The sequence below is a fragment of the Globicephala melas genome, chromosome 19 (assembly GCF_963455315.2).
Source record: "Globicephala melas chromosome 19, mGloMel1.2, whole genome shotgun sequence".
In the NCBI taxonomy this organism is placed as follows: Eukaryota; Metazoa; Chordata; class Mammalia; order Artiodactyla; family Delphinidae; genus Globicephala; species Globicephala melas.
In genome coordinates, this window is record NC_083332.1 from 50495387 (window position 1) to 50522150 (window position 26764).

The following is a 26764-nucleotide window of genomic DNA, read 5'->3' on the forward strand; positions in this document are numbered from 1 at the left end:
GAGGGCGGGGCGCAGGCGGAGGGGCGCTGGGGCCGGACCCCAGGCCTGGGCCGCGGGCAGCTGGCCACTGACGCGGCTGAGTCAGTGACAGTAAGCAGCCATACTGGCCAACAAATGTTTTCTGTTAGAAGAAAAGGCAGGCAGCCACCAGCGGGGGAAAGCTTGTTAGGGAAACCAACGCTCCAGAGAGCCGCTGAGCCCGCTAATCACAGGCCACCCTGCTCCACACCTGGGGCCCCATTAGCAGAACCTGGAGCCCCCTGGGGCTGGGGGACAAAGCCAGAGTCTGGGAGGAGACACAGAGCCCAGCCCAAGACCCACAAGCTCTCTCACACACACATCTCGAGGGCGCAGAAGGCAGACACGCAGAGGCAGAGAAAACGCGCACAATGCCCACGCCAGACGCACACCCGGACACACAGACCCAGGCCGGGCAGCTCATCAGGGCGCCTGCAGGAGTGAGAAGGGAGGCTGAAGGCCCCCAAGACCCCAGGGACGGGGCAGGCCGCCTGCTGCCTTCTGCCTGGGCCCCTGACCACCTCCGGGCCGCCTGGCATCTCCCCTCGTGACCCAGGCCGGCTTGCTCTGTCACTGCCCCCCCCCGCCCCTCCCCAAGAGCCTCGGGCTCCTGCTCTGGAAAACGGAGCACCGCTGGGGGGCCTGGGGGATGGAGGCACACGCCTGATGTGGGTCCCCTCCCTCCCAAGCTCCTGTCCTCCAGAAGGAACAAGGCTGATCTGAGCTGCGTCTCCCCCAGCCTGACCCAGTGCCACAGCTGTTCCCTCAGGCACAGCTGCAGCCCTGACCCAGAGCTCCCCCAAGAGTGACCTCACAAAACACCTCCTCCTCCGGGGGCCCCACGTGCTTCTGCCCTCAGCAACCTAAAAGCGTGGCCCAGCCCCAAAGGGTGCTGACACCCGGTGTGGCCCTGACCTTCCCCCGGCAGCCACGCGGGTCACCCTGCTCCAGGCTCCAGGAGGCTGACCCCTCCTGGCCACCAGCCTTGTCACTTGTCCTCTGCTTTCCTGGACCCAAGGCCGCACCCACCCACCCCACGGTCTTGGCAGGGTTTCCCCTCAGCAGAGCCGACCTCCAGCCCTGGAACCAGGGGCCTCAGTTGCCCAGGCTTCTGAAAGCACAGCCTGAAAGGTGGGCACACATGCACGCTCCAAGACATCTATGGCCTTACTGCCATTAGAAACCGCCTGGAGCCTGCCCGCAGCAGAAGGGGCGACCCAGCAAAACCAGTGGTGATCGTCATGATCACGCTCAGGGACCCAAAATGCTTCTGATATCTGACGTTGGATTTACAACCTCAAAATGCAGAAGTATGTGTACAAATCTGTGAAAGATGAATAGGGAACACGCTAGACAAAACATGCTGAAATCCCCCAGCGATCCCGTCTTGACTGGGGAAGCTCACCTCCAGGCCTCCTCATACATTACACATTCCCGTGACAAGCAAGCACACTTCCAGGGACCATAACACGAAAGCAGCCGCGATGGAGACTGCCCAGGCCAGGAGCCATGAGGCTTCTCAGGGGAGGGCAACCAGGTCCCAGCACACAGAGCTTTCCTCCTGGGGCCATCAGCCCGGTCTGGGTCCTCAGGGACACAGGGCCTGGGCAACCCCGCCAGTGGGCATGTGCAGAGCACGCACCAGCCAGGTGAGCTCAGAAGCAGTCTGAGAGCAAAGCCCCTCGTATGGGAGGGAAACAGTACCAATGACCAAAACGTGGGCTCAAATCCACAGCCCGGAGTAAAGGCCTCACTGCTGCTCCCTGGGCCACAGGGCTTCCAGGGCCTGTCCTGGCCTTGGAGCTGCCTGGACTCAGGAAAGGAGAGGATGGAAAGGGGAAGGGCATGCCTCCCTGGGGAGTGTGCACAGTGTGAGCTGTGTGTGGGCATGGGCACAGAAGGATGGCCTATGGCCTGTCCCAAGGCTAACCACCGGTCACTCCTCCTCCCCCAAAGCCATCTTGGGAGCTGCCCAGTCTGGGCTATCCCAGTCCAGCATGGCTCACTTCTGCCACTGGCCTGTCTCCGGCCAGGCGGTTGAAGGAGCAGGTAGGGAAGTGGAGCCAGTGACCCAGAGTCCCCTGGGGGCCAGTGTCCATGGAGCCCCACCCTGAGCCAGCCAATGACCTGTGTCCAGGTCTCCTGCTCCAAGCTCTGCCTGTGGCGGGGCAGGGCAACACTGCATGCTGAACCGCTGCCCAGCTGGCATCTGACCCCTGGGCAGGCTCTGAGGAGAGGCTCAGCGCCACGCGGTGAGTGTCCTCAGACACTAGACATGGCACTCTCCAGTCCTGCCTCCTTCCTAGGCAGACAGCCCTGGGTGTGAGGACACATACGCAGGTCTGTGTGGAGCTGAGGTGCTGGGCTCAGAGCCTTGCCCCCCGCCCAGCCTCCCACTGGTAACAGCCCACAAGGGACTTGAACAAGAGCCCCTTTCACGGTGACCCTACAATCCCGCAGGCAGTGTCCTCCCCGCGGTTTAGGAGTCACGAGCAGGGCACCCTGCAGGCGCCCACAAACACGGCCCAGGAGAGGAGAGGGTTGGGTGCGTGTGGATCTAGATGAGCTGCACCCACAGGGGGACCGTGGGAGCCCCTGGGCACGCGTTGGCTGGCCTCGCCCCTTTGTCCCTTCCTCCCTTCTCTGCCGGCTGGAACTCACACGGCCACTGTTCTGGCCCGCGAGCCCTGTGACGAGGCGGCAGAGCAAGAAAACGGAGGACCTGCCCTCCACCGCCGGCGCTCCAGGAGGAACCACAGGCTCCGACAGTCTCGGAGGTGCCACCAGCGCCACACCGCTCACCCCCAGCCGTGCTACGTGAGAGAGAAATGACTCTGTCATCCAGTCCAATCTTCTGGGTTTCCAGCCACTCTGGCCCAACTGCGGCCCTGTGCTCCATACTCCGTTTCTCCCCTTCAGGTGCCTCCCAGCTCCCCTTTCCTGGGCTCCCTGCACCCTCCCCTCTGGGCAGAATGGCTTCACCAGGATGTGGTTGGGCAGGTCACTCCTACCCAACACCCTCCGCCCTCACGAAGGTTCCAGGCCCCTGGGGGTCCGTTCCCAGCTGCTGCTCAGGCCTCCGTGGTCAGGCCCCACCTGCCACAACAGTCTTTGACAGGCTGTGTCCTCTGCTGCCGACACCCTTCCACTGGGGCTTGTCAGCTGAAGGCCACCTCACGGTCCACGGCCAGCTCGGTGTCTCCTCTCGGGCTGCTCACACCCACGTCAGCAGACATATAAACACATTCCCCAGACACTCACCTCCCCCCTCGACCCCAGACCAAACGCGGAGCCGCTGCTGGAGTCCCGGAGGTCCCAAGCAAGGGTGCCTGGCCGGGCCCTGCTGCATCCAAAAACTGGGCCCAGCCAAAACCCACCAGGAGGGCTGCCTGGCCACCCAGGGAGGCCTTACCTTGGCTGGTGGCTTCGTCCCCTCCCAGCTCCGTGCATCCATGGATGGGGGGACCTGGTAGATGTCGTGTCCTATCCCAGCGGAAGGCGGCACCTGGTAGATGTCCTGGGCAGGGCTGCCAGGCCCCGGGGGCACCTGGTAAAGGTCTGGGGCTGGGCTGGGAAACGGGTGATGGGGCATCTGCTTGGAGAATGTGGCTGTCTGCTTGGCCGGGGGAGACTGGAACTGGGGGCTGGGCCCAGGGGCTTGGTAGAGGCCTTGCTGAGTCTTGCTGGGGGTGGGCACCAGGTAGACACTGTCCGGCTGGGGCTGGTACGTGGCAGGCAGCATGGGTGTGTACTGGGCTGCCGGGGGGTGGAGGCTGGGCTGAGGCAGGGCCGAGCTGGCGGGCGGGCCGGGGCCGGGCCCCACGGGCTTCTTGTCATGCATGCCCACCAGGATCTTGAGGCGGTTCCCGGGCACGATGCCTTGGCGCCCGTGCAGCGAGCAGAGCCACCAGCCATCTAGGCCCTGCGTGTCCCGCTCCAGCACCGTCATGATGTCGCCCTTGCGGAAGGAGAGCTCATCTGGGGACTCGGCCACATTGTCGTAGAGGGCTTTGGCCAGCACGTTCTGGGGGAAGAGGACACAGGTGGGCGTGAGGGCAGGAGGACGTGCGCTGGGGGCTCGGCGTCCCGCCCAGCTCCCACCCCCTCCAGGACTGGGGAGGCACCTGGCCTTGGCACCGAGAAAGGAACTAAGTAGGGTTTGGCGAGATCCCCACGCCTCTGCCCCCGCTGCCCCTGGCGGAAAGGCCCAGCTGATCCCGGCAGTTTTTCCAATGAGCCTGGATAGTGTCTCAAAATCCTCTTGACCACAGCCATCACCTGCACTCCAGGATGGTACTCAAGATACTCTAAAAAATACTCCCGGAGTCACGCTATAAGCTGGACCTAATGCTGGGGAAGGCAGCGATAATGACAATAATGGCCACCACGTCCTGGGGAGAAAACAGGATGCACACCCTCCCAGCTTCAACTCAACTCCCTGCTGCCCCACCAGTGCAATCAGCCAGGAGGAAAAGACCAGAGAGTGGGGAGGGGACACACAGGGACAGAACAGTCATCATCTGCAGACCATATGTCATCTACATACAGATTCCAACAAACAAGAAGAATCAACAGTGCTGAGGAGTGAACCTCACAGAAAAGATGTCACCAGATAACAGAAACTACAAGTTATCCAGGAGTTAATGAAGCAAAGACTCCAGAGGAGAAAATGTAACAACTGGGCCAAGCTTGCTTAATAAGTTACAACTGCAATAAAAATGCCAGCCGAACATTTTTTTTTTTTGGAGGAATTCAACCAAAGGAAAAAAATCCTTCTAGAATTAAGCAGAGGAATAGAGGTCCACAAATAAGCAGGTCAATTCTGAAAATGAAATGCAAAGAGGCACTTCCTTCCTGCCGTGAGGACAGGCCACAACTCCAATCCCTAAGCAGGACAGGCAGCAGCGGCTGGGAATCACGCAGCGATGATGGGGGCAGGACTGTAACCGAGATGCTACCAGGAAAACTCACTCACCATAGGAAGAAAAGTCAATTGGGACACTTTGCCTCATGTTATAAACAAACGGTAATCAAACACCTACATGTGAAAGTTATAACCTTAGAGCTGATAAAAGAAAAGAATTGTGGGAGAATATTTCTGTGACCTTGAGGTGGAAAAAAATTATAAACAAAACCCTAGAAAAAAAGACCACAAAAAGCACAAAACATAAGGTAACAACAACAGAAACAAAGAGATGGATTCAACCTCATCAAAGTGAACGGTTTCAGCTGGGTGGGGGAACAACAGAAAGCTGACAGGGTGACAGGCCACCAAATGACAAGAGTCTCTGATCTAGAATCTGGAGGTTCTCCTACAAACAAGCGAGGAAAAAACAAGAACACCAACAGAAAACCAATAAAATATGAAGAGTTTTCTGAAGGGGAGACCAGAATGGCCAAGATGGCCACAAAGGACGTTCAGGGATCCAGCCAGCAAAGCGGGACAGACCTGCGACTCTGCTCTGTGCTCCAGCAGGTGCCCAGGTGTCTGGTGAGGAACACCAGCCACACCCCCCGAGTCAGAGGAACAAACAGGAGATCTACAGCCCAGAACGCTTTACGTAAATGTTACGAATACCTACAAAAGAATTCTATGTATTTTTCACAGACACTTGTCCAAGGGCAGATTCCAGACACATTACATTTGCATGGGTGCTTCTGGAAGAGGGACGGGAATGAGACAGGCATCAGGAATAAATGGGGAGAATAAAGCAAAACAAGGAAGCCGTCCCATATAGACTGAGGACGGCCACAGAAGGACAGCACCCCACGCCCAGTCCTGCTCTTTACTCCTGCAATTCTCCTGTTAATTCTCACAGGCACCCCAGAACCGCTGCTATGGGTTCCGTGAGTCGGCAAACCCTCCTGGAGCCGGGACACATGCTCCGTGCAGAGGCCCAGTAGCCCAGCAGCCTGTGCAGGCCTTGGCGAGGCTGTGGGGACAGACAGGAGGACCCCAGCATTGGCAGGCACTGTGCCGGCAGGCCCAGAACCTCACCGGGGACAGAGAACCGGGTGGACAGGCCCCACATTTTCAGTCCTTGGCCTCTGCTGCTTGCGCGGGTGAGGGCTCAGTCTGGGCCCAGAGATAGCACAGGGGGGCCCCAGCCAGAGGGCCAAGGTGAGTCCAGCAGAGGGCAGGAGCAAAGCAGGTGCCTGGGTGGGAAGGCCAGGCCTGTGGAGAGGACAGTGCCAGGCCAGCTGGGCACCGGCCCCACCAGCCAGGCCTCAGCTCTGGTCGCCCTCCTCTGAGTCTCCTGGGGACTGAAGATGCAGAGCCTGGTCTAGATCTGACTCGGAAATGGGACCTGGGTTCGGACCACCCTTCCCCACGTGGGCCTGGGTCTCATCCCCTGGATTCCAACTCGGGGCAGAGAGAAGTCGGGGTGAGGCCTCACCCAAGTCTAGGAGGGCCCACCTCCACACCAGCATCAGGAGCCGGAAGGAGCCCCTCTGAACTCTGTCTCCCCTGCCCGTCACAGTGAGGATTAGGGAAGAGGACGGAACACCATCAAGGGGGACGGCAGCCCACGGGGGAAGCCGGGGCAGGCAGTGCGTGCTCCAGGCCCAGGACTGCACGCTCAGACTCGGGGGCGCACTGGCGGGAAGCCCACTCCTCCAGGGCAGCTCAGAAGGACCCAGAGGCCAGAAAGCTGGGAGCCAGGAGGGACAAGGCCCAGGGGAGAAGCCAGCCCAGGCAGGCAGCGCACAGAGAGCAGAGCAAGCGAATTCACCCTGCACCAAGGTGAGCGCCAGGGCAAGGGCCCTCGGAACTACTGGCGGCGCCAACACTGTCCACACCAGTCAGGACGGTTATCACTGCACTGAGGTATAAATGAGTCCTCAATAAAATGTCACTTGAACTTAACAACTGGGGAGAGGGTAATGTTTGAGACAATGGGGGATGCTTTTTCTTCCTGCTTCTCAGAAATTTTCAATTTGTATTTAATGAGCATTTCTTGGTTTGGGGGTTGAAAAAATATACACCCTGAAAAAGAAAACAGTGGACTACCTCCTAGGCTCCAAGGCAGGATGGGACGGACAGGGCCGAAGCAGCTCAGAGGCCAAAGCCCCAGGAGGAGCAGATGGGGCGGGGGCTGCCCTGCTGCCCACTGGGCTCATGGGTCCCATCCCCAGGCTGCCTGCAGGAAAAGCAAGTTTCCCAAATATGGTCTGCAGCCTGCTCAGGGAATCACACCCCGTCAGGGGGGCGGGACACCCAACCCACCCTCCCCCAATGACCCCAGAACACAGAGCCACCCCTCTGGGTCCCCTCAGCCCCTGCCCTGGTGACCACAGGAAGTGCCAGCAGAGTGAGTCACAGGAAAATTCCCCTCCAGCCCAGTCAAAGGGGGCAGGGTGCAGACAGAGGGGAATGCCCCTCAGAGGCCCCTCACCTCTTAGAGGAAGGCTGGCAGAGGGGCTTCGGCCAGGCCCTGCTGGGCAGGGCTGGGCTCTCAGGGAGGCTGGAGAGCTCTGCCAAGGGCAAGGTCCAGCGGGAGGGGGAAGGGGGTGGAGGGAGGGTCCCCTGGACCCAGGAGAGCTGCCCAGGGAGCTACCAGGGCCTCTCGTGCCCAGGGTGGCCAGCTCTCACCTCCTGGGTATGAGCTCGATGAGCAGTCAAGGCCAATTCCAACTGCAACTGTATAGTCCGGGGAGGCCAGAGCCAGGCTGGGAAGCACCTCTCAGGGTGGGCACGTGGCACCAGGCGCCTGGCACCAGGAGCTCCTCTGCCTGCGTCAGCTGGTGCCCCCCTCCCCCCGCCGAGCCCCCAAGGCAGGCTCTCCGCAGTCCTGGGCACTGCTGGCGCCGCAGAGCTCCAGCTGGCCAAGCACCCGCCCCTTTGGGCCCCTAAGCCTCTCCAGCTGCTCCTGACACACTTCTCCCTCCAGTGCTGAGCAGCAGCTAAGACCAGACCTGGGCCTGGCTCTCCCTCCCACTGCTGGGGACCTTGGGCAAGTCCCTTAGCCTCTCTGAGCACCCAGATCCCTTGTGTTAAGGTGACAATCCTGGTTTCATAGGGAAGTTCTTTTGTTTAATAAAAGATTCACCTGGCATCTGCCCTCTGCCAGGTGCTGGGCCAGGCCCTGCAAGACGGTGCAAGCCTAGGTCGACCAGGCCCTTGTCTGCACGGGGCTTGCATCCCAGCAGGGCAGGCAGACACAAAACGATTTGCCAGGGCAGGGGGAAATGTGGCATGTGCAACAGGGCCACTACACATAGGATGGTCAGAGGTGGCCTCCCCCAAGGAGGACATTTCAGATGACTCATGAAGACCGAAAACTAGGCGACCATGAAACCAGCCAGGGAAGGGCATGTGGGCAGAGGGCAGGCATGAGCCAAGACACTGAAATAGGGAAAGGCTGGAGGGGAGACAGGGTTGTGGCCCTGGACCGGCAGGCAGGCTGGGCCGGTCACACTGCAGGGTGCCTTGGGATGCTGCAGGGAGAGCTCAGTCCATGCCGTCCAAATGGTGGCATCCCATGGCAGGATAAGGCAAAACCCACACCACCTGAGCATTCCTGCTCTGGACATGCTCCCCAGGGCCCAGTGTCTTGTCCCAGCTTGGAAGAGCGGGGTCAGTCTACCCAGAACCTGGCTTTCCAGCCTTCCTCACTGTTGGGCCCATCAAGTGCTTCCCCCAAGCTCACAAGAGGACACAGCTGTGATCTCTGGGAGGGGCACACCACCAGGGCACCATCGCAGTCCAGGCCAACTCTGCCAGCCACCTGGGTCCAAGGCACCACGGAGACTGCTGCTGACTCGCCCGAGTCTCTGGCCGCCTCACCCGCGACCCTAGGAAACCTCTCGCTGTGTCCTACTCCTCCTTCAGGACGTGACTTGGGTGTCACCCCCCCACCCCGCCAAGAAAGCTCCCACATCTCTCCCCGGGCACCCACACCTCACTGTCCCCACCTCGAAGTGCTGATCAACACCTCTTGTTACTGCCCACTTCGTGCCCCCAACCCGGGCGCCCAGAATGGGAGGGGCCTGTCTGCTTGAGCAGGGAACGTCCCTCCGCTGCACATGCACGCCAGGCCTGGCCCAGAGCAGGGCTGAGCGTGGGGCTGCTGGATGGGCGGGTTCAGGCAAAAGCCCCCCTTGCGGAAGGTGGTGCCCTGCCCTCCCTGGGAGCCGCGTGGCCACGTCTGAGAAAGCCAGGAAAGGCCCTTTGGGCTCACTCACCCCAGAGGGAGGGGACAGAGGAGAGCCCCCTGCCCAACGCCAACACCCCCCAGGCAGCGGCCTGCCAGCCAGGCCCGCCCAGAACAACACCCTGGTTGTTGCACACGGGAGCTGAGAGGGCTGCCCCACGGCCCTGCCGGGTCTGAGAATGGCCCTCATTGTGTGCGCCAGACTCACCCGGGCCCTCAGACACGGAGCAGCTGGGCCTTGGCCGCCAACGGGCACGTGTCAGCGGCCATCTGACGGGTTCTCCCTCGGTCTACTGCCCCGGAGAGCCCTGGATGTGCTCTGGGTATCCCCAAACCCCGACTCTGCGGGACGGTGCTACCTGGTGGTGGGGAGACTGACAGTTCACAATGATGACGATAACGCCGGCAGTGAGAGACAGGGCTCTTCTACGTACCTCAATTATCTCTTTCAACCCTGTGAGACACTGTGATTGCCTCCACCTACGGATGGAGAGACTGAGGTGCACAACAGACACTTGACTCGCCAGGGTTATGGTCAGGAAGTGGCAGAGGCAGATCTGCTGTATGACAAAGTGCAGCTGGGTGGCTCCCGGGGTACTGCTTAGGTCCATGGAAGCCAGGAGTGGAAATTTCACAGGGCTTTTCCATCCCTCCCTGTCCCCCACCCTGACATACACCCCAGCCCCAGGCACAGAGCCCCACACACAGCAGTCACTAGGGAAACTCTAGTTCTCTTCATACAAAGAACCATCTCAAACCTGGGCCAAGTTTATTTCTGGGGTATTCTGGTTGCTTGTCCCAAGGAGCCCCCGTGGCCACTGGATACAGGCCCGACGTACGTGTGCCCAAGTGGCGGTCTACACCCACAACCGCTGCTCACTTGTGCCCTGGGAATCCCGCCGGAGGGGCAGCGGCTACAGGCCCACTGGCCAGGGTCCTGACAATCCTCTGCTCCGCCTCCCGGCTGCGATGGGGCTGGGCGGGCAGTGCCTCCTCCCTTCCCAGGAGGCCCCACACCCTCATCCTGGGTGGAACTCCGCAACAGCAGGCCTTGGCATCACCCTCCCCTTAATTCTTCCAGGACAACTGAGTGACCAGGGTCTGGGCTCAAGTCCTCAGTGCTCAGCGTGACAAGCGTGGATGAGCCCCCCACTCCAGAGCCACTCCAAGGGGACGAGGGGAACATGGCTCCTTCCCTGCCTGCTTTGGCAGTGCCTGAGGCTCAGAGGACAGAGCAGGGGCCGTGTGGGGGTCCTCAGCCCCATGCCTGACAGCACCCAGAGGACAGGTCTACAGAACAAGGGACTAAAAACCCACCTGTGGGTGGCCACCGCCAGCAGCTCCCTCAGACAATCAGAAGCCCCGAGCTGGCCTTGCTACAGTGGCAAGAGCAGATGTCTTTGTGCCCAGCTCTTGGGCCGAAGCAGGCCCCTGGCCCCTCTCCTGCCAGGGCATCCCAGGCACTGTCCCTGCGAGGCTGGGCAGAGGAAGAGAGGTGGCATGGGGAGGGCCCTCCTACTGCAGGACATGGCATCTGCAGCCCCCAACACACCTCGGACGGTGGGAACAGGTGGGTCTGGGGCCAGGGCACCAAGGAGCCCATGTGGGTGACACGAGAGCGGAGCCCTCCACCCTCCAGCCCACCCCAACTTCTGACAGCTTGGGAGTGGTCCTCAACCCCTTAGAACCCTCACCACTGCCACCCAGCCCAGGGAACCGACCCAGGCTGACAGACCCCAGACATGTTTGAGTAGACCGGCTTGTTCAGCCTTGGGATTTGGTCTCTCAGCAGAGGGCCCAGCATGAGGTTGACCTTCACTTCAGGGACAGTACCAGGCCCTGGTAACCCACCGTGGCCAGCCCCAGATATGCCACTGGAGGGGCAGAGGTAGAAGCCCGGGTGGGACAGCAGGGACTTCACTCCTTACGAAGCCTTAGTTTCCCCACCTGGACATCTAAAGCCTCCTCAGCTCTGCCCCTCTAGCCCTAAGTGATAGCTTTCAGCAGCCCTTAGAGCAGCACCATCTGCTTCCGCAGGGATGGAGGAGGACACACTGGCACAAAAAGCAGGGTTCTCCAGCTCAAAAGAAGTACCAAGCCCCTGACTTCAGGATACGCAATGGAAACAGGGGACTGAGACGGGGCCCTGCCCCTCCACCCTCTGAGCTCCTTCCACGGCAGGCTGGTACTCTGCCCCACTCCTCACTCAGAGGTGGGAGGAAGTTAGCACAAGGAGATGGAGATAGAGCCAGGGCCTCTCCCCAGTGCTAAAGGGCCCAGCCTGGCCCCTGGAGGGAGGCCACTCTGTAGCCCCTTATTTGGGGGCCTTAAGGATCCAGAGGAGGAGGAATTTGGCCAGTGTCTCTGCTGGAGAACGACCCTGTCCCGCCCTACCCTACAGCCTGCCCTCCAAGCATGACTCTAACACTGCTCCTCCCCCTTCCACCTGCTGGCTGGTTCTGGCTGCCCCAACTGGCTGTGGGCTCCTGGGGCATGGTGGAGGGAGTTCTCCAGGCCTGAGAGACAAAGGGTGGTGGGATCTCCTAAAAGAATAATGGAGGCCAGGAGGGGGCTACTAAGGCACAGTTCTGGAGCCAGAGAGACCCCACCAAGTTGGCAGCCCCAGTAGAGCATGGCAGCACCCCAAGGACCAGAGCACCCTCAATCCCAGAGCAGGGGGAGCACGTGGCTAGAGCATGGGGCCATACCAGGAGACTATGTTCTGGATACGGTTCTGTGAGGACAAGTAACTGCCCCTCTCTGTGCCTCAGTCTCCCCATTGGTACCATCTGTATGACTCGCGGGGAGAGCAGGTGTCTTAGGGGCCCTTCCTGATTAGGAAGGATTCCCTAGTGGCACTGCCCTTACTTCAATCCCTTGCCCAAGCCTGGGGAGATGATGCCAGCCCACAACGCTAACGTCTCTGTTCAGCACAAGCGTAAAAGTCACCGGGAGCTGAGGGTGACTGCCTTGGCAGAAGCTGGGGCTGCCCTGCCCTGCCTCCACCCGGCACCTACAGGACTCCTTCCTTGCCCACGGCAAGCGGGTAGTGGGTGCTAGTGCCAGGAGAGCTTGCCGGCAGGTCCTCCCAGACCTCCCTTCCTGCCAGTCTCCACCTGCACCTGGGCCCTTCTCCTGCTTTTCTAAGCCTGTTAGCCCTGCCATCCCTCCACTCCCACCATCAGCTCTCCACCCCGGAAAGGAAAGAGTCATGGGCAGGAGGCGTGTCCCCCAGCCCAGGGGGATGAGGAACATCTCCCTGCCTGGCTGAAATCTGCACAGCAAACCCAGAGAGTACCTCCCAGCTTAGACTCTTCCCCATGCTAAGAGTGCCAAGGAAGTAACTCTTCCTCATGCTAAGAGTGCCAAGGAAATAAACTCCCTGTTCTCAAGACCAGTTAGGAAGCCACTGCTCCTACCGAGGGATGGGAGACCCCAACATCTCCCCAGACTCTAACCCCCGCACACCCCCTGACCACGCCCGGCCCTCAGCAAATCTCAGCTTCTCCGAATCTTTCAACACCGCTCTGGGCTCTGCAGCAGCAATGAGGGGCTGGGCGCCCGGGCTGCGGCCACCCGGGCAGCGGCCCCGCCCCTTCCCAGCTCCCACGCTCTACCCGCGGAGGCTAGGACCCCGGGATCGCGGCGCGGCCCTGGACTCCCCTGCCAAGACCCGGCTCCAACAACCGTTTTTGCAACCACGGTAGGTAATAACCGAGAAGCTCCCGCCCTGGGTCTCGGAATCCAGCGCGGGCGGGCCGGGGGTTAATTATTAACTTCTCCGTGGACACCCGCGCTTGCTCACCCACCCCTCAACCCCTAACCTGGGGGCATGGGCAGCCCTCACTCCAAAACACACGGATCGCCACCCTGCTTCCTGGAAGTTCACGGTCCAAAGGACCTCGGACCGCTCCTCGTAGCGATGGAAAGTGAGGCTCGGAGACAGGGCTCACAGGCCCAAGGTCACCCAGCAGGCAGCGGCCGGCAGAGGGAGAGCGGGCCTCCGGCCAGCAACTTTCCCGGATCCAGGAACTCTCCTACCGGCCGGCGGCCCCCGAGTCCGGTCCTTCCAGCCGCCCCCGGGGTGCGCAGGCTCTGGGATCCTCCGCAGTCCTGGCCTCTGGGAGCCCCGGCCAGGGCAGAAGGGGGGTTTTCCAGGACCTCGGACCCCGGCCCGGTCACGCCCCCGCGGAGGCTCCAGCGGCCCGTAGTTCCCAGGACCTGCAGGTCCGGCAGGAAATGCCACTCACTTAACTCTTTCCCGCCTGGGACCGCCCCGGGCGCGGGTAGAGCTGGGTCGCCTCCAAGCCGGTACGCGGACCTCGGCCGACACTCCCTGGCGCGCGGACGCCGCCCCGGCCACCGCGAGTGGACTCCGGGCCGCACTGGCTGCGCTGACCGCACTCACCAGGTAGTTCATCGTGTCGGGTCGGCCTGGGGCCCCGGCTCCCCGCAGGGCGCACAGCGAACTGCCCGCGCCGCGCGCTCTCGGATTCCCGAGAGCCCCGAAGCCGCCCGGGTGCTGGTCCGGCCGCTTCAGCCACCTCGCAGGCCACTGCCGCTGCCGCTGCCGCCGCCGCCGTCGCCGTACAGAGCCGGTCCCATCTCGCCCCGCCCGCCACCGCCGCCAAGGCCGGCGGGCCCAGCCCGGCTCCCGGCATGCCCGGTCGCGCGCGCCCATTGGCCGCTCGGGCTCCCCATGCAAATGAGCCGCCGGCTCGGGGGCGCGGCTGGCTGCGGGAGCGCGCGGGCACGCGCTGCCCAGTGGGACCGTCCACCACCCCCCACCCTTGCACCCGCGCTAGGCTCCAGGCGCCTGCCGGACACGCGGGATATCGCCTTTTCTCCGCACGCCCATCCCTGCCCTCCACCGTGGGCGAGAACGCGCCCCTCCTCAAAGGCCTAAGTCTTCTTCTTCTGGGAAGACTGCCGGAATTGCCCTCCTCCCCCGTGGCCGTTGCAGCCCCGGAGGCACCAGCTTCAAGTCTGCCTTCCCCGCCCACCAACCTGGGGCATTTCACGCGTGTCCATCCGGCAGTCCGACTCAGATCTGCATCTAGAGGGGCATGTCCCAGCTGGCAGAAAACTAATAATACGACCACCGCACTGACTCTGGTCAGGCCTTCGGTGTAAGAGCCCCAGGTTATGAAGACACAGCAAGGAAGCTGGGGACTGCGGCTGTCTCTGTAATCTAGGGAGAGTAGAACCGGAGCGCATCATGTTCTACCAGCCGTGCGCGGGAGGTTCCAGTGCACCCAAGCACAAGAAGCTTGCCATCTCCCACCTTCTCCTCGGAATTGAATTCAGTCTCCTCGAAGTGTCCCCCACTGTCTCGGTGCTGCTCTAGGAGATGTGCCCCTACCCCAATCCCTCCCTCAGTCAGCCCTGTCCAGGGCTAACGCCTGTGCCCCAACGACTCCTGTTTCAGCAACAGGGGGTAGGAGGGATGCTGATGAGAATGAGGGGGAGGGAAGAAGCACGACAGGGAAACTGAGTGGAGGGTGCCTTGGTTCTCCTGAGCTCCCGCTCCCTAGGGGGGCAAGTTGGTGACTGTCACCCCATGTAGCCAGCCAGAGTCCCTGAGCACAGTCCAGGTTTGCACAGTGGTCTGCAGAGAGATCTAGAATGGGACCTCTCCAGAACTAGACTGTCCCATTTGCTGAGTGTGTGGACACCATCAGGCAGCTCGAAATTCCAGGGAAGCATGGGGGCACACCCTGCAGAGAACCCTCGGGCACGGCCTATAAAATACATACAAGCCCACAGTGCACTCACAGGTGCCCCTCCACCTGACACCCAGGGATGGCCGACTCAGCCTCTCACCAGGTGTGCTACCTTGGCCGGGCCCTCTCCCATCTGTAAAAGGAAGGAGCTGGGCTAGGGAACCCCAAGTCTGGCTGGTCACAGGTCCCCTGGAGAGCTTGTCAAAAAACAGATTCCTGTTTTTTAGGAATCCCTTCCTAAAAAACCCCTCCCACAGGTCCCCTCCTCCAGAAATCCCGGGTGTGGGGGGAATCTGGACATCTGCATTTCCCCCAAAGTTTCTCGGGGAACCACTGGACAGAACTCCCAGCATAGGGTGTGGGTAAGGAGCAATGGGATTTGGACTCAGTGGGACCCAGAGTCCTCAAGAAGGAATGGGACAACTAGCTGCTACCCTCTGCCCTCCTCAAGACGGGACCTCCTGTAACCTTCAAAACAGCCCAGTTCTTCCACAGAAGAGCCAGCTCTCAGGGGAACACTACCTAGAGTATCCTCTCCTGCTTGTTCCCAAAGCTGTGCCCCAAAGTCAGAAAGGAAACTGCGGGCTCAGCCCCTCCGAAACCCTGCCCCTGCCCCTGTCCTCAGCCTGGCTGGCATTCCAGGTTCCAAGGAATCAGATCAGAACCAGCTGGGCTGTGTGTGAACATCTGTCCATGCTGGGAGCTGGAGGGAGTCCCTAGGTTTTCCCCGGGTCTCCACTCCGGTGGGGAGTGGGGTGGAGACCAGGCTTCACAGCCAGACGGCAGGAGGTCTCTGCAGGAATGGGCAGGGACGCAAAAGGGCTGGCCTTACTCGGTCCTAGCTGGTCTTGGGAGACAGGAGGAGGCTGCCTGGGAGGAGGAGGACCGGAGACCCTCCCTCTCTGGGGCTGGATTAAAGCAGCGCTGGGGGCGGGGTTGCTCCTGTGGGCGGGCAGGCGGGGGAGGAGAACCCAGCTCTGGCCCAGGCATTTCAAAAATTTGCTGCTTTTCCACTTAAACTCCCCGCCCCCCCCACCCAAGACTGTGCCTCCCAGAATGGCATTTCCGCTTTGGAATCAAGGCCCCAGGACCTGTGCCCCACTGTGCTGCAAGGGGAGTAGCTGGAGGGGGAGAGGAATGCCCCCTCCCAGGCCTGCCATGGGGGAGTGGGGGAGGGGCACCCACTGGGCAGGCTCTGGCTGGGGTGTATGGGGGAGCATACCCTCCCGGGCCGACTGCCAAGTGACACAGCCCCCAGGACAGCATACAGGCTGGCCCTGGGCCAAGGTCTCTATGACCACGTGCTCATTTCATGCCCTCAGTGATCCTGCAAAACAGCCTTCACGCATAGCCCCGTCTTCCAGAGGAAGAGGGTTGAGACCCAGTTTACTGCCCCTTGCCCCATCCCACAGACTTCAGCCACAGAAGGGAAAGAACTGGTGGCCACAGAAGGGACGGTGGGGCTGCTAGAGTGCCGTCCACCCTGACTCCCCTGCGACAGGCAACTTCAGGACAGGGCAGAAAGGGAATCAAGGGGCAGGGACACTCAGGAAAGCCAAGGACTCTGCCGCACTCAGAGACCCCAAAGGACAGGCATCTGAGACCCAAGCACCACCCTCAAACACAACTGAGTTCAGAACTGGGGCCCAGGGACTTCCCTGCTGGTCCAGTGGTTAAGACTCACACAGGGACGTTGGCTCTCATCTGTCCATTAAAGTGAGGGCTGGGGTGAGGGCTGCTGCTGATCCTAGACCCTAAGTGGGGAGACCCGGCTCCTGCTCTCTGGGCTTTTGGGGTCTTATTCTCTAGGTCAGACCCACAACACAAAGAACTATTCTTGCTTTAGCCCCAACAATGTCTGTGGCAGCATTTATAACAGCAAACAAAGAGGGGGCATAACCTAAATGCCCAACTATAGGGGACTGGTTGGGCCACCAGAGCCTCTCAATGGAAGATTGTGCAGCTATTAAGATGGCCACTTTCAGAGACTAAAATCATGCAAGAAAATGCTGATGGACAGTGAAAAGAGTGGGCTAAAATGGCTCGCACAGTGTGACTCAGACAGCCCCCTTCCCCTCCTAAAGCCTTGGTTTTCCCAGCAGCACAGAGGGTGGCTGGATGGGTCAGCTGATGGCCAGCTCGGGGAGCAGCAGCAGGAAAGGATTTCCTGAGGCCGGAGGTGAGTGCTGCCAGCCCAGGGACAGGAAGAAATGATGTATCTGTAGGGCTATGGGTGTTGACGCCTTGCCCCTGGGCTAGCCACGCACACTGGCAAGCTCCAAGCCAGCCTGCAAGCCGGAGCCAGCCCTGCCTGGGCAAGGGTGGAGGAACCCCTGTGGATGGCCTGGAGAAGAGGCCAGCCCGCTGCATCGAGAACCACTGTCACACAGGCCGGACACCCCACACACCCAGTGTCAGCCAGCCCTCACTGCCCTCCTGGGGACCAGGACAGAACTACCACCACCCAGAGGCTCAGAGAGTGGCAGTGCCTTGCCCAGGTCACACCTCCAGGAAGTGACACAGCTACAAACTAGAAATGTAACCGTACCTGGCTACCCAGGGGTGTGCCCACAGAACAGCACCCCAGGTGATCTCAGACAGAGCAGAGTCTGCACGCTTAGGGCGGGCGTCAGAGCCATAAAGAGCTCTCCCGTCCTCCCCTGCTCTCCAAGGGCGGAGTAACCATGGGGCAGTCTGTTTGTCACTGCAGTGGTGACTCGGACTGTGGGGGGGTGGGCTCTAGTCCCCAGCCTTCGAGTCCGTTTAGCATCGTCCCAGGCCAGTCCCCAGAGACCAGGGTACAAGGGCACAACCAGGACCGAAGGTGTGGGGACAGAGCCTAGGGGTGGCGGAGGGGGATAGATGGGCCTGGATCCCAGCAAATCCACTGCCCCCCACATTCCCACAGCTCCCTCCCCTCCCGCTCTGGCTCTTTCAAGAACTGGGAACTGGAAGGAGCAACAGTCTCCCGATTCTTTTAATTGCTTTTCTAACTTGGAAATGAAAGAGCAGCAGGGGCACCTGCGGGGAGATGCCTGCTTCAGTGAGCGAGCAGCCCGGTTCACGAGGCTGGGGCACTTCCCAGGGGCTCTTTGCCCCAGCCCAGGGTGCTGACCCCATGGCCTGAGTCCTCCCTTCTCTTCGAACCCCCTCCCCATGTGCCTCAGAGAAGCAAAAACCAGGCCCCACATGTGCATAATGAGAAGGCTGCCCTCCCGCATGGCACTGGGACACCACTCCCTGGGTCCTCACCCAGCGGCAGCCACCTCGGCACTGCCTGAGGGAGGACACGGGGGTGGGGGGAGGAAGGGCTGGGGACAAGACCCTGTCCTCAGACAGAAAGCTTAGCCGCTGGAGGCCCAGCTCAGGCTGACAGCCTGGGTGGGCAGGGCCCGGGGTGTGGTCAAGAAGCAGCCCCAGCCCGTCTGCACCGGCCTCTCCCCATGGCAGCCAGCTCCAGCATATCAGGGCAGGGAGAGGGGGCGACTTCACATGCCCTCTGCTGCCCCCCGAGCCTGCTTCCATAGCAGCACAGGTGCCCACACCCACAGAGACCCCCAGAGGGGCAGCAGTGTTGGCCAGACATCAGCTGGGGTCAGGAGGTCAGTGGAGTCACAGGAGGGACCCTGGGAGCTCTGGGGTCAGTGGGGTGGGAGTACAGGAAGGCGTGAAAACAAAGAGGGCACAGCTACAGCAGCCACCGAGGAAGTGTGGCTTTTTCTCCCTCCTCGAACCGCACTGGGGGCCTCCCACCTGAGCCTGCTCCAACCTACAGAGAAAGGCTCCATGTGCCCCAGGAGACCCAGGCCCAATCCTCACCCAGGTGTAGCCTACAAGGACAGGAGTAGAGCCCATTAAAGAGTCCACCTGGCATGGGACCTCGGTGGTCACTCCATCTTTCAGAGCCTTGGTTAGTGCGTCTGCTAAACGTAACCACCGCCAGGAGCCCTGCCCACCACCAGGCCATGAGACTGCAGGCACGTGCAGGCGCAGTGCATGGCGGCACCCTGGTGTCAGCAGCACACTCACGCACCTCCCCTGCCCTGCCAAACACACTCCCTTGGGCCCACAGCTCATGCACAAGTGCACTCCAGTAAGCCCTCCCTGTCCTCCCAGCCGCTGCTCAAGGGCCCTGAGCTTCCCTAGCCCCTGAACCACACGAGGAACAAAACCTCAACCTCGTCTGAGATTCTGCAGCAAAAATCGTTCTGCAAAGCCCTGTTGCCCCCAGCTCCACCAGCCAACGCTGGGAGGTGGGCAGGGTCTCCCCTCAGCCAGGGGGAGTGGGGAGTGGCTCGGCCTATCACTACACATGCTATAGCACCCACTCCCTGCTGGGATAGGCTGCCAGGAAAACAAGTCGTGTCCTCAAGGAACTTACACTCCAGGGCGTGTGAGGGGGACAAACAATAAACATGGGAGCGCCTGTGGGAGAACCAAGCAGACAGCAGAGAGCAGACTGGAGGCAGGGGCTACTTTATACAAGGTGCCTGGGGGCTCCTCTCTGATGAGGTAGCATTTGAGCAGATGTGTGAATCTTTTGCTAAGGTTCATTATGCAGAAAAAAATAACAGTAAAGGTTTGTAAGAACAGCACAGGCAGCCAATTCCCTCGGTGTGAAGAGCAGAGCACAGAGGTGTTAGGGAAGCAGGGAGTGGCTCTCAAGCAACCCCTCCCTGCTCTTAGCTTCTTGAGTGGTGCGGGTGTCCTGCTGGCTGGGGGCATCCAGAGTTAACTGGGAGCAGCCAGGAGTGTCTGCCTGGTGGGGTGTCTTGGCAGGCAGCCAGGGACAAAGTGCGGGGGGGGGGGGGGGGGACCGGGAATCTGTCCCGACCAGGGAGGGTGGAGGGATAGGGTCAGCTCCCAAGACAGGCTCCATCCTCTCCTAGAAGCCTCTCCCCACTAGGACCTCTGGTGGGCACAGAGTCCTGGGAAAAACACAGGTGACTCAAAAACCTAAGACGCTTCACCTCATGGCCAACCTGGGAAGAGGGAATTCAAACCCTGGATACCTGCGGAGGGCTGTGAACAAGAAGGCATGTGGTCACACCACTCTGACAATCGTGTAACTTTGGGGAATCCAGGATTTGGGGGCACAGACGACTCTCTGGGCATGCCTCAACGCACACATGATTGGATATCAGGTTTTATAAAATACTGAAATAGGGTATTACACCACCACTAACACTAGTACGTTCCAGTATTAAAAATACACAGCACAGAAAGACTAGAGACAGATATCCATCAGCAAGAGAATGGATAAGTACATAAATTCATAGTCAAAAGTGGAACACTCAGCAAAGTCACGAAAAGAGAACTACTGATACACACCATGTGGATGAAAATCTCAAAATCATTTTGCTGAATGAAAAAAGCCAGACCCCAAAGAGTATATACTATATGCTTCCACTTACATCAAGTTCAAGTTCAAGAACAGGCGAAACCATGCCATGATGAGAGAAATCAGAATGCTGGCCACCTTAGAAACTAACACAACACTGTAAATCAACTATATGCCAATAAAAATTAATTTAAAAAAAAAGATCACAGGATAATCATAGCTTTTCCTTTAAAAAAAAAAAAGAATGTTGACCACCTTACAGGGGGTAGGGCACACTTGACTGTGAAGGGGGTACTTGTGAATTTTCTGAGATGATGGAGAGGTTCATTATCTTGATTTGATTGATGGTTACATGGGGTCTACATTAGTCAAAACTTATTCAACTGTATTCCTAACATCTTTCAATTTCACTACATAGAAAATCTACCTCAGGGACTTCCCAGGTGGCGCAGTGGTTAAGAATCCACCTGTCACTGCTGGGTTTATGGGTTCAATCCCTGGTCTGGAAAGATCCCACATGCCACGGGGCAACCAAGCCCATGCACCACAACTACTGAGCCCGCATGCCACAACTACTGAGCCTGCGCGCCCTAGAACCCGTGCTTCGCAACAAGAGAAGCCACCACAATGAGAAGTCTGCGCACTGCAACGAAGAGTAGTCCCCGCTCGCCGCAACTAGAGAGAGCCGCCCGCATGCAGCAATGAAGACCCAACACAGCCAAAAATAAATAAAATTAAAAAAAAAAAGAAAATCTACCTCAACAAGAGAGTCTCAACTGGTAAAAATAAAAAAAGCACAGAGGAAACAATACATAGCATTAGGAATACCAAAAAATAGGTACTGCAATCCTAAACCCACCGTGTTACCCTTTTTGCCCTGGCTGTCAGGGAGCTTCAAGTTAAATCTGCATGCCTACCTTCCCCATACAGTACATAGTTCTGGATCTTTTGATGATCCCAGACTGTTTGTGTCTTTCACTATAATCTGCTTCAACTCCTTACTGGAACTCAGCAGGGTTTAAATAATAAATTAAAATTACTAAAAAGTTCCCTCAGCCTCTAATTCCCCTTAGAGAAGGGATTAACTTTAGAGCCACAACTTGTGACCACCTCTCCTGGCAGAGCAGGCATGCATCACCACCTCCAAGGTCCCCAACCTGTCCCCAGGTCTTTTTCTTTTTTTCTTTTTTGGCCGGGCTGAGCAGCATGCAGGATCTTACCCCGACCAGGGACCAAACCCTGAGCCCCCTGCAGTGGGAGCGCAGAGTCCTAACCACTGGACTGCCAGGGAAGTCACCCCTCCAGGTCTTTTTCTTGAAGAGAGGGAGACAAAGGCCCAGCAAACTAAAGAAAGCCAAAGAAACAACAGGGTTAGACTAGGATGCAATCAAAGCAAGCGGTTGTGATGAAGCCAAGTCAGAGGCTGGGGAGGCAAAGAAGAGCACAGAAAGGGCAGGAGACGGGAGGGCAGGTGCAGCTCAGGCCTCATGCCAGGCCATGGGAGGCGGGGGGTCACAAGCTGCCACCCTCACAGCCTTGCGGCCCACCTGCCTCACCCACAAGCTTGAGCCCCCTCCCTTAAAGTGCCAGGACCCACCTCCGGCGTGCTCTCCTTCCCACCCAGGACCCTGCCTGTTCCATGCTGGCCAGGCCACTGCTGACCACATCTGAAGTCAGGCTTGTACCCACCGATCCAACAGCTCCCAAAGCCGGCAGCCCTGCACCCGCTCCTGGGGGCCCTCAGGGCAGGGCATGCAGTTGGTCTGAGGCACAGTGGACCAGACGGTGGCCCCACTGGAGGCCACTCTATCTGTGGGGTGAGGACACGTACCTGTCCATCCAAGGCTCAAGAGGCAGGGGAGGGGCTGGGGTCATTCCACTGCTAAGGCCCTGGCCGGAACCGACCCTAAAGAGAAAGCTACTGGAGGCAGGCTGGATGGCGTGGAACATTATGGGGGCAGGGAGCTGATCTCTTCCCAAGCTGGTCGCGCCGGTGCCAGGAGTGGGTCTCGGCCACTGCACCAGTCAACAGTGGCAGGATGAAGATAATAACCTCAACAGCAGTAGCTGCTATGACTTATTAGCCTCTTAGTAAAAGCTTTCTGCAAAACTCACCAAGTTCTCATAAAACCCCAAGAGCTCAGTGCTGTTAACATCCCCATAACACAGAGGACACAGGCTCAGAGAGGTTCAGTAACTGGCTCAGACGAGCCAGCACCATTCACTCCGGAGCCCTTGCCCTCGACCCACCACAAATCCTCCCCACCCAGACTTAGCCTCTCTGGGAACCCACTCAGCCCCCAACAAGGCTTCCAGGACAGTGGCTGGGATGCAGGCTCTCTGCACAGGGACATAGACTCCTATATGGCGGTGGGCTCCTCGGTGCTCCCAGGGCCACTTCCTTGGCAGGTGGCCAGGATAGGCTGGAGAGAGAGGAATCAAGCAGGCCTGGTCCTGCCCTGAGGAGCCTAGCAGGCACCAGATAACCCCAAGGATGAATGCACTATCACAGATGGGAATCCTGGATGGCTTCCTGGCACGCTGCCCTCTGCCTGAGCGAGCGGGAGTGACGAGGTGAGCACGGCAGCGGCTGAAGACCTTCCTGCCGAGGGAGGGCCGGGCAGAGTCCAAGGCCAGCGGGAGGAGTGTGGCAGCAGGGGCGTGCCAGGGCCTTCGGAGACTGAACTGAGGACCTTGGACTTGGACACTGCCTCTTCCCACTGTCCTCTTTTGAGCCTGTTCTACCAGGCCCCAGCTGTCCATGGCCTGGCTGCCCAGGCCAGTGGTGAGCCCAGGGCAGAGCCTCCCAGCTCCCTGGCCAGCTCTCCAGTCACAGTGGTGGCTGGCACAGAGCCAGGCACAAAGGGCACCCTGGGACCGCTGGCAGAGGTTCGACCAGGTGCCACTCCTGCCCCGCCGATCTCCACTGACTGCTGCTGGGGCCCGCAGGGCTACAGCCCCGGGCGAGCTGCCTGGTCGCCCAGAGGCCCAGCTGCCTCATGTCCAGGGGTGCTGAAGGGGTTACCCAAACTCATGCTCAGAAAGCCACGAGCAGAGGGTCGCTCTCTCAGCAGCCTTGGCCTCTGTGGATGGCTCAACAGGCCACAGCCCCTACAATTAGAGAGGCCACACTCACTTTCTGGCTTTGGATCCTGCCAGACTTGGTGCCCACCCTGGCTCCGTCTCTCAGTGGCCAGGCGACCCTGGCAAGACTACAGGTCCTCCCCGAGCCCAGCGCCTGGCACACAGAATGCACTCAACACACGTCAGCACTTAGCTCCTTGAAAGGACCCATTCCTCACTTAATAAAGGAGCAGAGGAGGGGCTGGAATGGCTGTGCCCATTTCCCAGACAGGAAACAAGAGGCAGGAACAGAGAGCAGGCAGCTTCTCTACAAGCTGGAAGCTGGCTTCCTGCCTGACAGTGCCGGGGGGCAGTGTCACTCCAATGCCCACCAGGGGTCTGAAGGGGGTGGCACAGCCATCTTCCTTCCAAATGCTTCCTGCCTGCCCAGAGAGAAGAGACAGTCCTGGGTGCTGACCAGCCATACCCAAGAAGAAGGCGGATGTCAGACAGCACCCAGGAAGTGCACCTCCAGGTGCTGTGTGAACTGTGCCTCAGCTCTGGGCAGAGGAAGAAGCACGAGGCAGGGAGTCAGGAGGACCTCATGTGCCTTCCCCTCTCTGGACCCCAGACGCCACGTGAGTCAAATGACAGAGGGAGACAAGCTGATCCCTGCAGGGCCCCCCAGCTCTAACACTCAGGAGGTCACTCCTGTCCCAACCTGGTTTGCCCCAGCCTCTTCTCTCACCGCCATCACCTCCCATCCCATTCTGAAGCATTTTATAATTGCTGTGGGCCAAAGTGCCTGCGTCAGCCCCATCCAGGAAAAGACTGCCCAAATGAAGGGGTATGCTTAAAACCCAAATGTGTCCGTGAGCACCACATGGGCGGTCACCATTCTGGGTTCGCAAAGCAGGGCTTGAGCAGGAGGCTGGCTGGCCTCACCACTCATCAGCACATGAAAGCAATTTTCTGAACATTTCATGGCTGCTCCCAAAATGAACTTCCTCTCCCAGTGCCACCAGTTCACACATTGCTCAAGGTCCCAGGAGACAGCCAGGGTGATCTGACAGCCCAGTATGTAGGGGGCAGAGGGTGAGAACCCCCCCCACTCCCCTCTGCAGAATCTCCAAGGGCTGTGGCTGCAGATGGGAGGGTGGGAAGCGACGTGGAGCCGGCAATGGTGTGTAGAGACGGAGCACAGCTGGACTGCAGGTCTCCACAGCAGGTGTCCACAGCAGTGCCTGTCTGTCCAAATCACACCCAGAGCCTGGCCCTCCCACCATCCCTCTCTTGTTACAGATGGGACCACTGAGGCACAGAGCCCAGGAAGGCTGCCCAAAGTTCTATAAGGCAAGGGGTCTGGGTGCCATCCCAGACGCCAGATCCGCACCTCTGCTGTGATTGTGGAGGCCACACCAAATCAAGCGCAGACGTCCCAAACTTAGGCTGTCTAGCCTCTTATGTGGCCGGAGTCACATGCCCCATTCACTACTGCCCTGGAGACTCAGGTCCTCAAGCAGGCTCAGATGGCCCACCTCATCTCTCTGGTCAGTGCCCATAGGATCAGGGCAGGTTCCCCCAATGCCCCGAGCCAGAAGAGACCCAGAGCTTTGCAGGAAAGCAGGGCAGGAGAAGGGCTTGGCAGGCATTTTCTGTCTTCTTTCTTTCTAAAGATGAGGCAATTATGCTCTGAACCAGAACAGATGGGGGTGGGGACTTCACATCAGTACGGTCTGGAAGCCCTAATTTTTTCTTCAGTAACTCTGCATTACTGCTTCTGGAGGCGGGCAGGAGCTGGGATCTTTAATTCCATAATAACAATGCTTTGCACTTACACAGCATCTCTCCTCCAGTAATCTCCATACACTCTACAGTGGGTAATTAAAAGTCCACTTGCCCTGCCAGGAAGCCCCAGCTGTCTGCTTCACCGTAAGGACGGGGTCCCCCAAGTGACAAGCAGTTCCAGAAACAGGCCAGGGGACAGGCGCGCTGGGCCACTGCCCCTTCCTGTCAGAGGGAAAGCCCCTAACGCAGCAGAGAAACAATGGCTGGAGGCCACAGCTTTCCAGCAGAAGGTGCCCCTTCCGGGAAGGAAGGAAGCAGGGTGTCAGCCCCCACCTCAGTCTGTGCATCTGTAAAGCGGGCTAGGGTCTGCGCTTGAGGCTTGGTGACCAGCGGTGGCCAGGATCACTTGCCACCCTCAGGAGGTGGGACTCAGATGCCTCCAGTTGCCGGCCAAAGTGTGGAGCCCTGGGGGGCTGCCCAAGCCTGCCTGCTGGGCTAGGAGGAGTGGGTGTCGGGTGAGAAGAGAAGCCCCCATGGCTAGGAGGGAAGAAAAGGCTGGGCCCTGAACCCTTGGGGGTTCAGCCGCAGAGGTAAACTTCCCGGGAAAGTGAGTGCATCCGCCGGTTCTGGGGGGTAGGCGCAGATCTCCACCCCGCCAGGCTGCCCCGGGTGAAGGGTGTCTCGGTCTTGGGAGAGGTACAGACCGGGCTCCAGGCCTGGCCATCCCCGTGAGGTCCCTGAGCACAACAGGGCAGCTGTCCTAGGTGATTCCCAGGGGTACTACGCAGACCCCGCCCCCTCACCCAGCCCAACCATCCTGTAGGAGGGTTCCCGGGGAGCGGCAGAGACCTCTCCCCACTAGGCCTAGCCGTCCTGGTGGTGGAGGGATTCCTGGGGGACAGCACGGACCCCAGCCCGACCCGGCTCTCCAGGGAGAGGATGGAAAGAAAGGCGGAGGCGGAGAGGCCGGCTTCGCGGAGAAACCCCAGGCTGCCCCCATCCCCCGACGCGAGAAGGCCCAGGTGGGGTGACCCCCAGCCCGGAGCCCCGGCGGCATTAGGCCTGCAGCGGGCGATGTGAGGTCGCGGTCCCGGCCGGCGGTCAGTACTCACCGGCACGGACATCTTGGCCGCCGCTCTCGGGGCCCGGGCGGGCAGCAGCGCCGGCAGGCTGCGGACGCCGGTCTGCTGCGCCGCTCAGAGCCCCCCGCGCGGGGTCCCGGCGCTCTCGGGGATCCCGACTGGCTCCTGCGATCTCCCGGCGGCCGGACTGTCCAGCCGCTCCAGCCCACGCCGCGCATGCGCCACCCCGTGCCGCCCCTCCCCCTCCCGTCTCCTCCGCCCGGGGCCGCGTTAAAGGCGAGGACCCCGGACCCTGGCATTTTTCTGTCGGCCCAACGCGGCGACGAGGCTCGGCCTCCACCCTTTACCCGTCCTTCAGGGGCCACCTCGAGTCGCAGCATCTCCTGCGCGCCCGCTAGGTCTGGAGGCCAGAACTCCCCCACCCCCACCCCCACGTTGCCCAGCCCAGGGTGCTGGGCGCCTGCCCGGTGGTCTGGCTGGGCTCCCAATCTCTGTCTGAGGGCTACTGCAAGTCAGTGGAGCAGGGCTCCTAGAAACCCTTCCCACTCACCCAGCTGAAAGCCCAGCGACACCCCCGCCTCCCCCCCCCAACCC

General features: G+C 60.0%; 1 protein-coding gene across 5 annotated transcripts in view; it reads right to left on the reverse strand.

The window, feature by feature from the left end:
- BCAR1 (BCAR1 scaffold protein, Cas family member) overlaps positions 1-26387 on the reverse strand; it is a 37870-nt gene extending 11483 nt beyond the window's left edge. Inside the window, exons 1-2 of one of the 5 annotated variants that reach the window (XM_030863320.2) lie at positions 26201-26387; positions 3431-4042 (exon numbers count right to left, since the gene is read on the reverse strand). In XM_030863320.2, the coding sequence (XP_030719180.1) occupies positions 3431-4042; positions 26201-26212 (624 nt within the window). In that variant the 5' untranslated portion in view covers positions 26213-26387. Of the gene's footprint in view, positions 1-3430; positions 4043-13423; positions 13557-13581; positions 13795-14180; positions 14322-22068; positions 22717-26200 lie in introns of those variants that run through there. The other 4 variants (XM_060288952.2, XM_060288951.2, XM_030863318.3 and 1 more) reach the window with 4 other exon arrangements.
- Between the last annotated feature and the right edge of the window lie 377 nt (positions 26388-26764).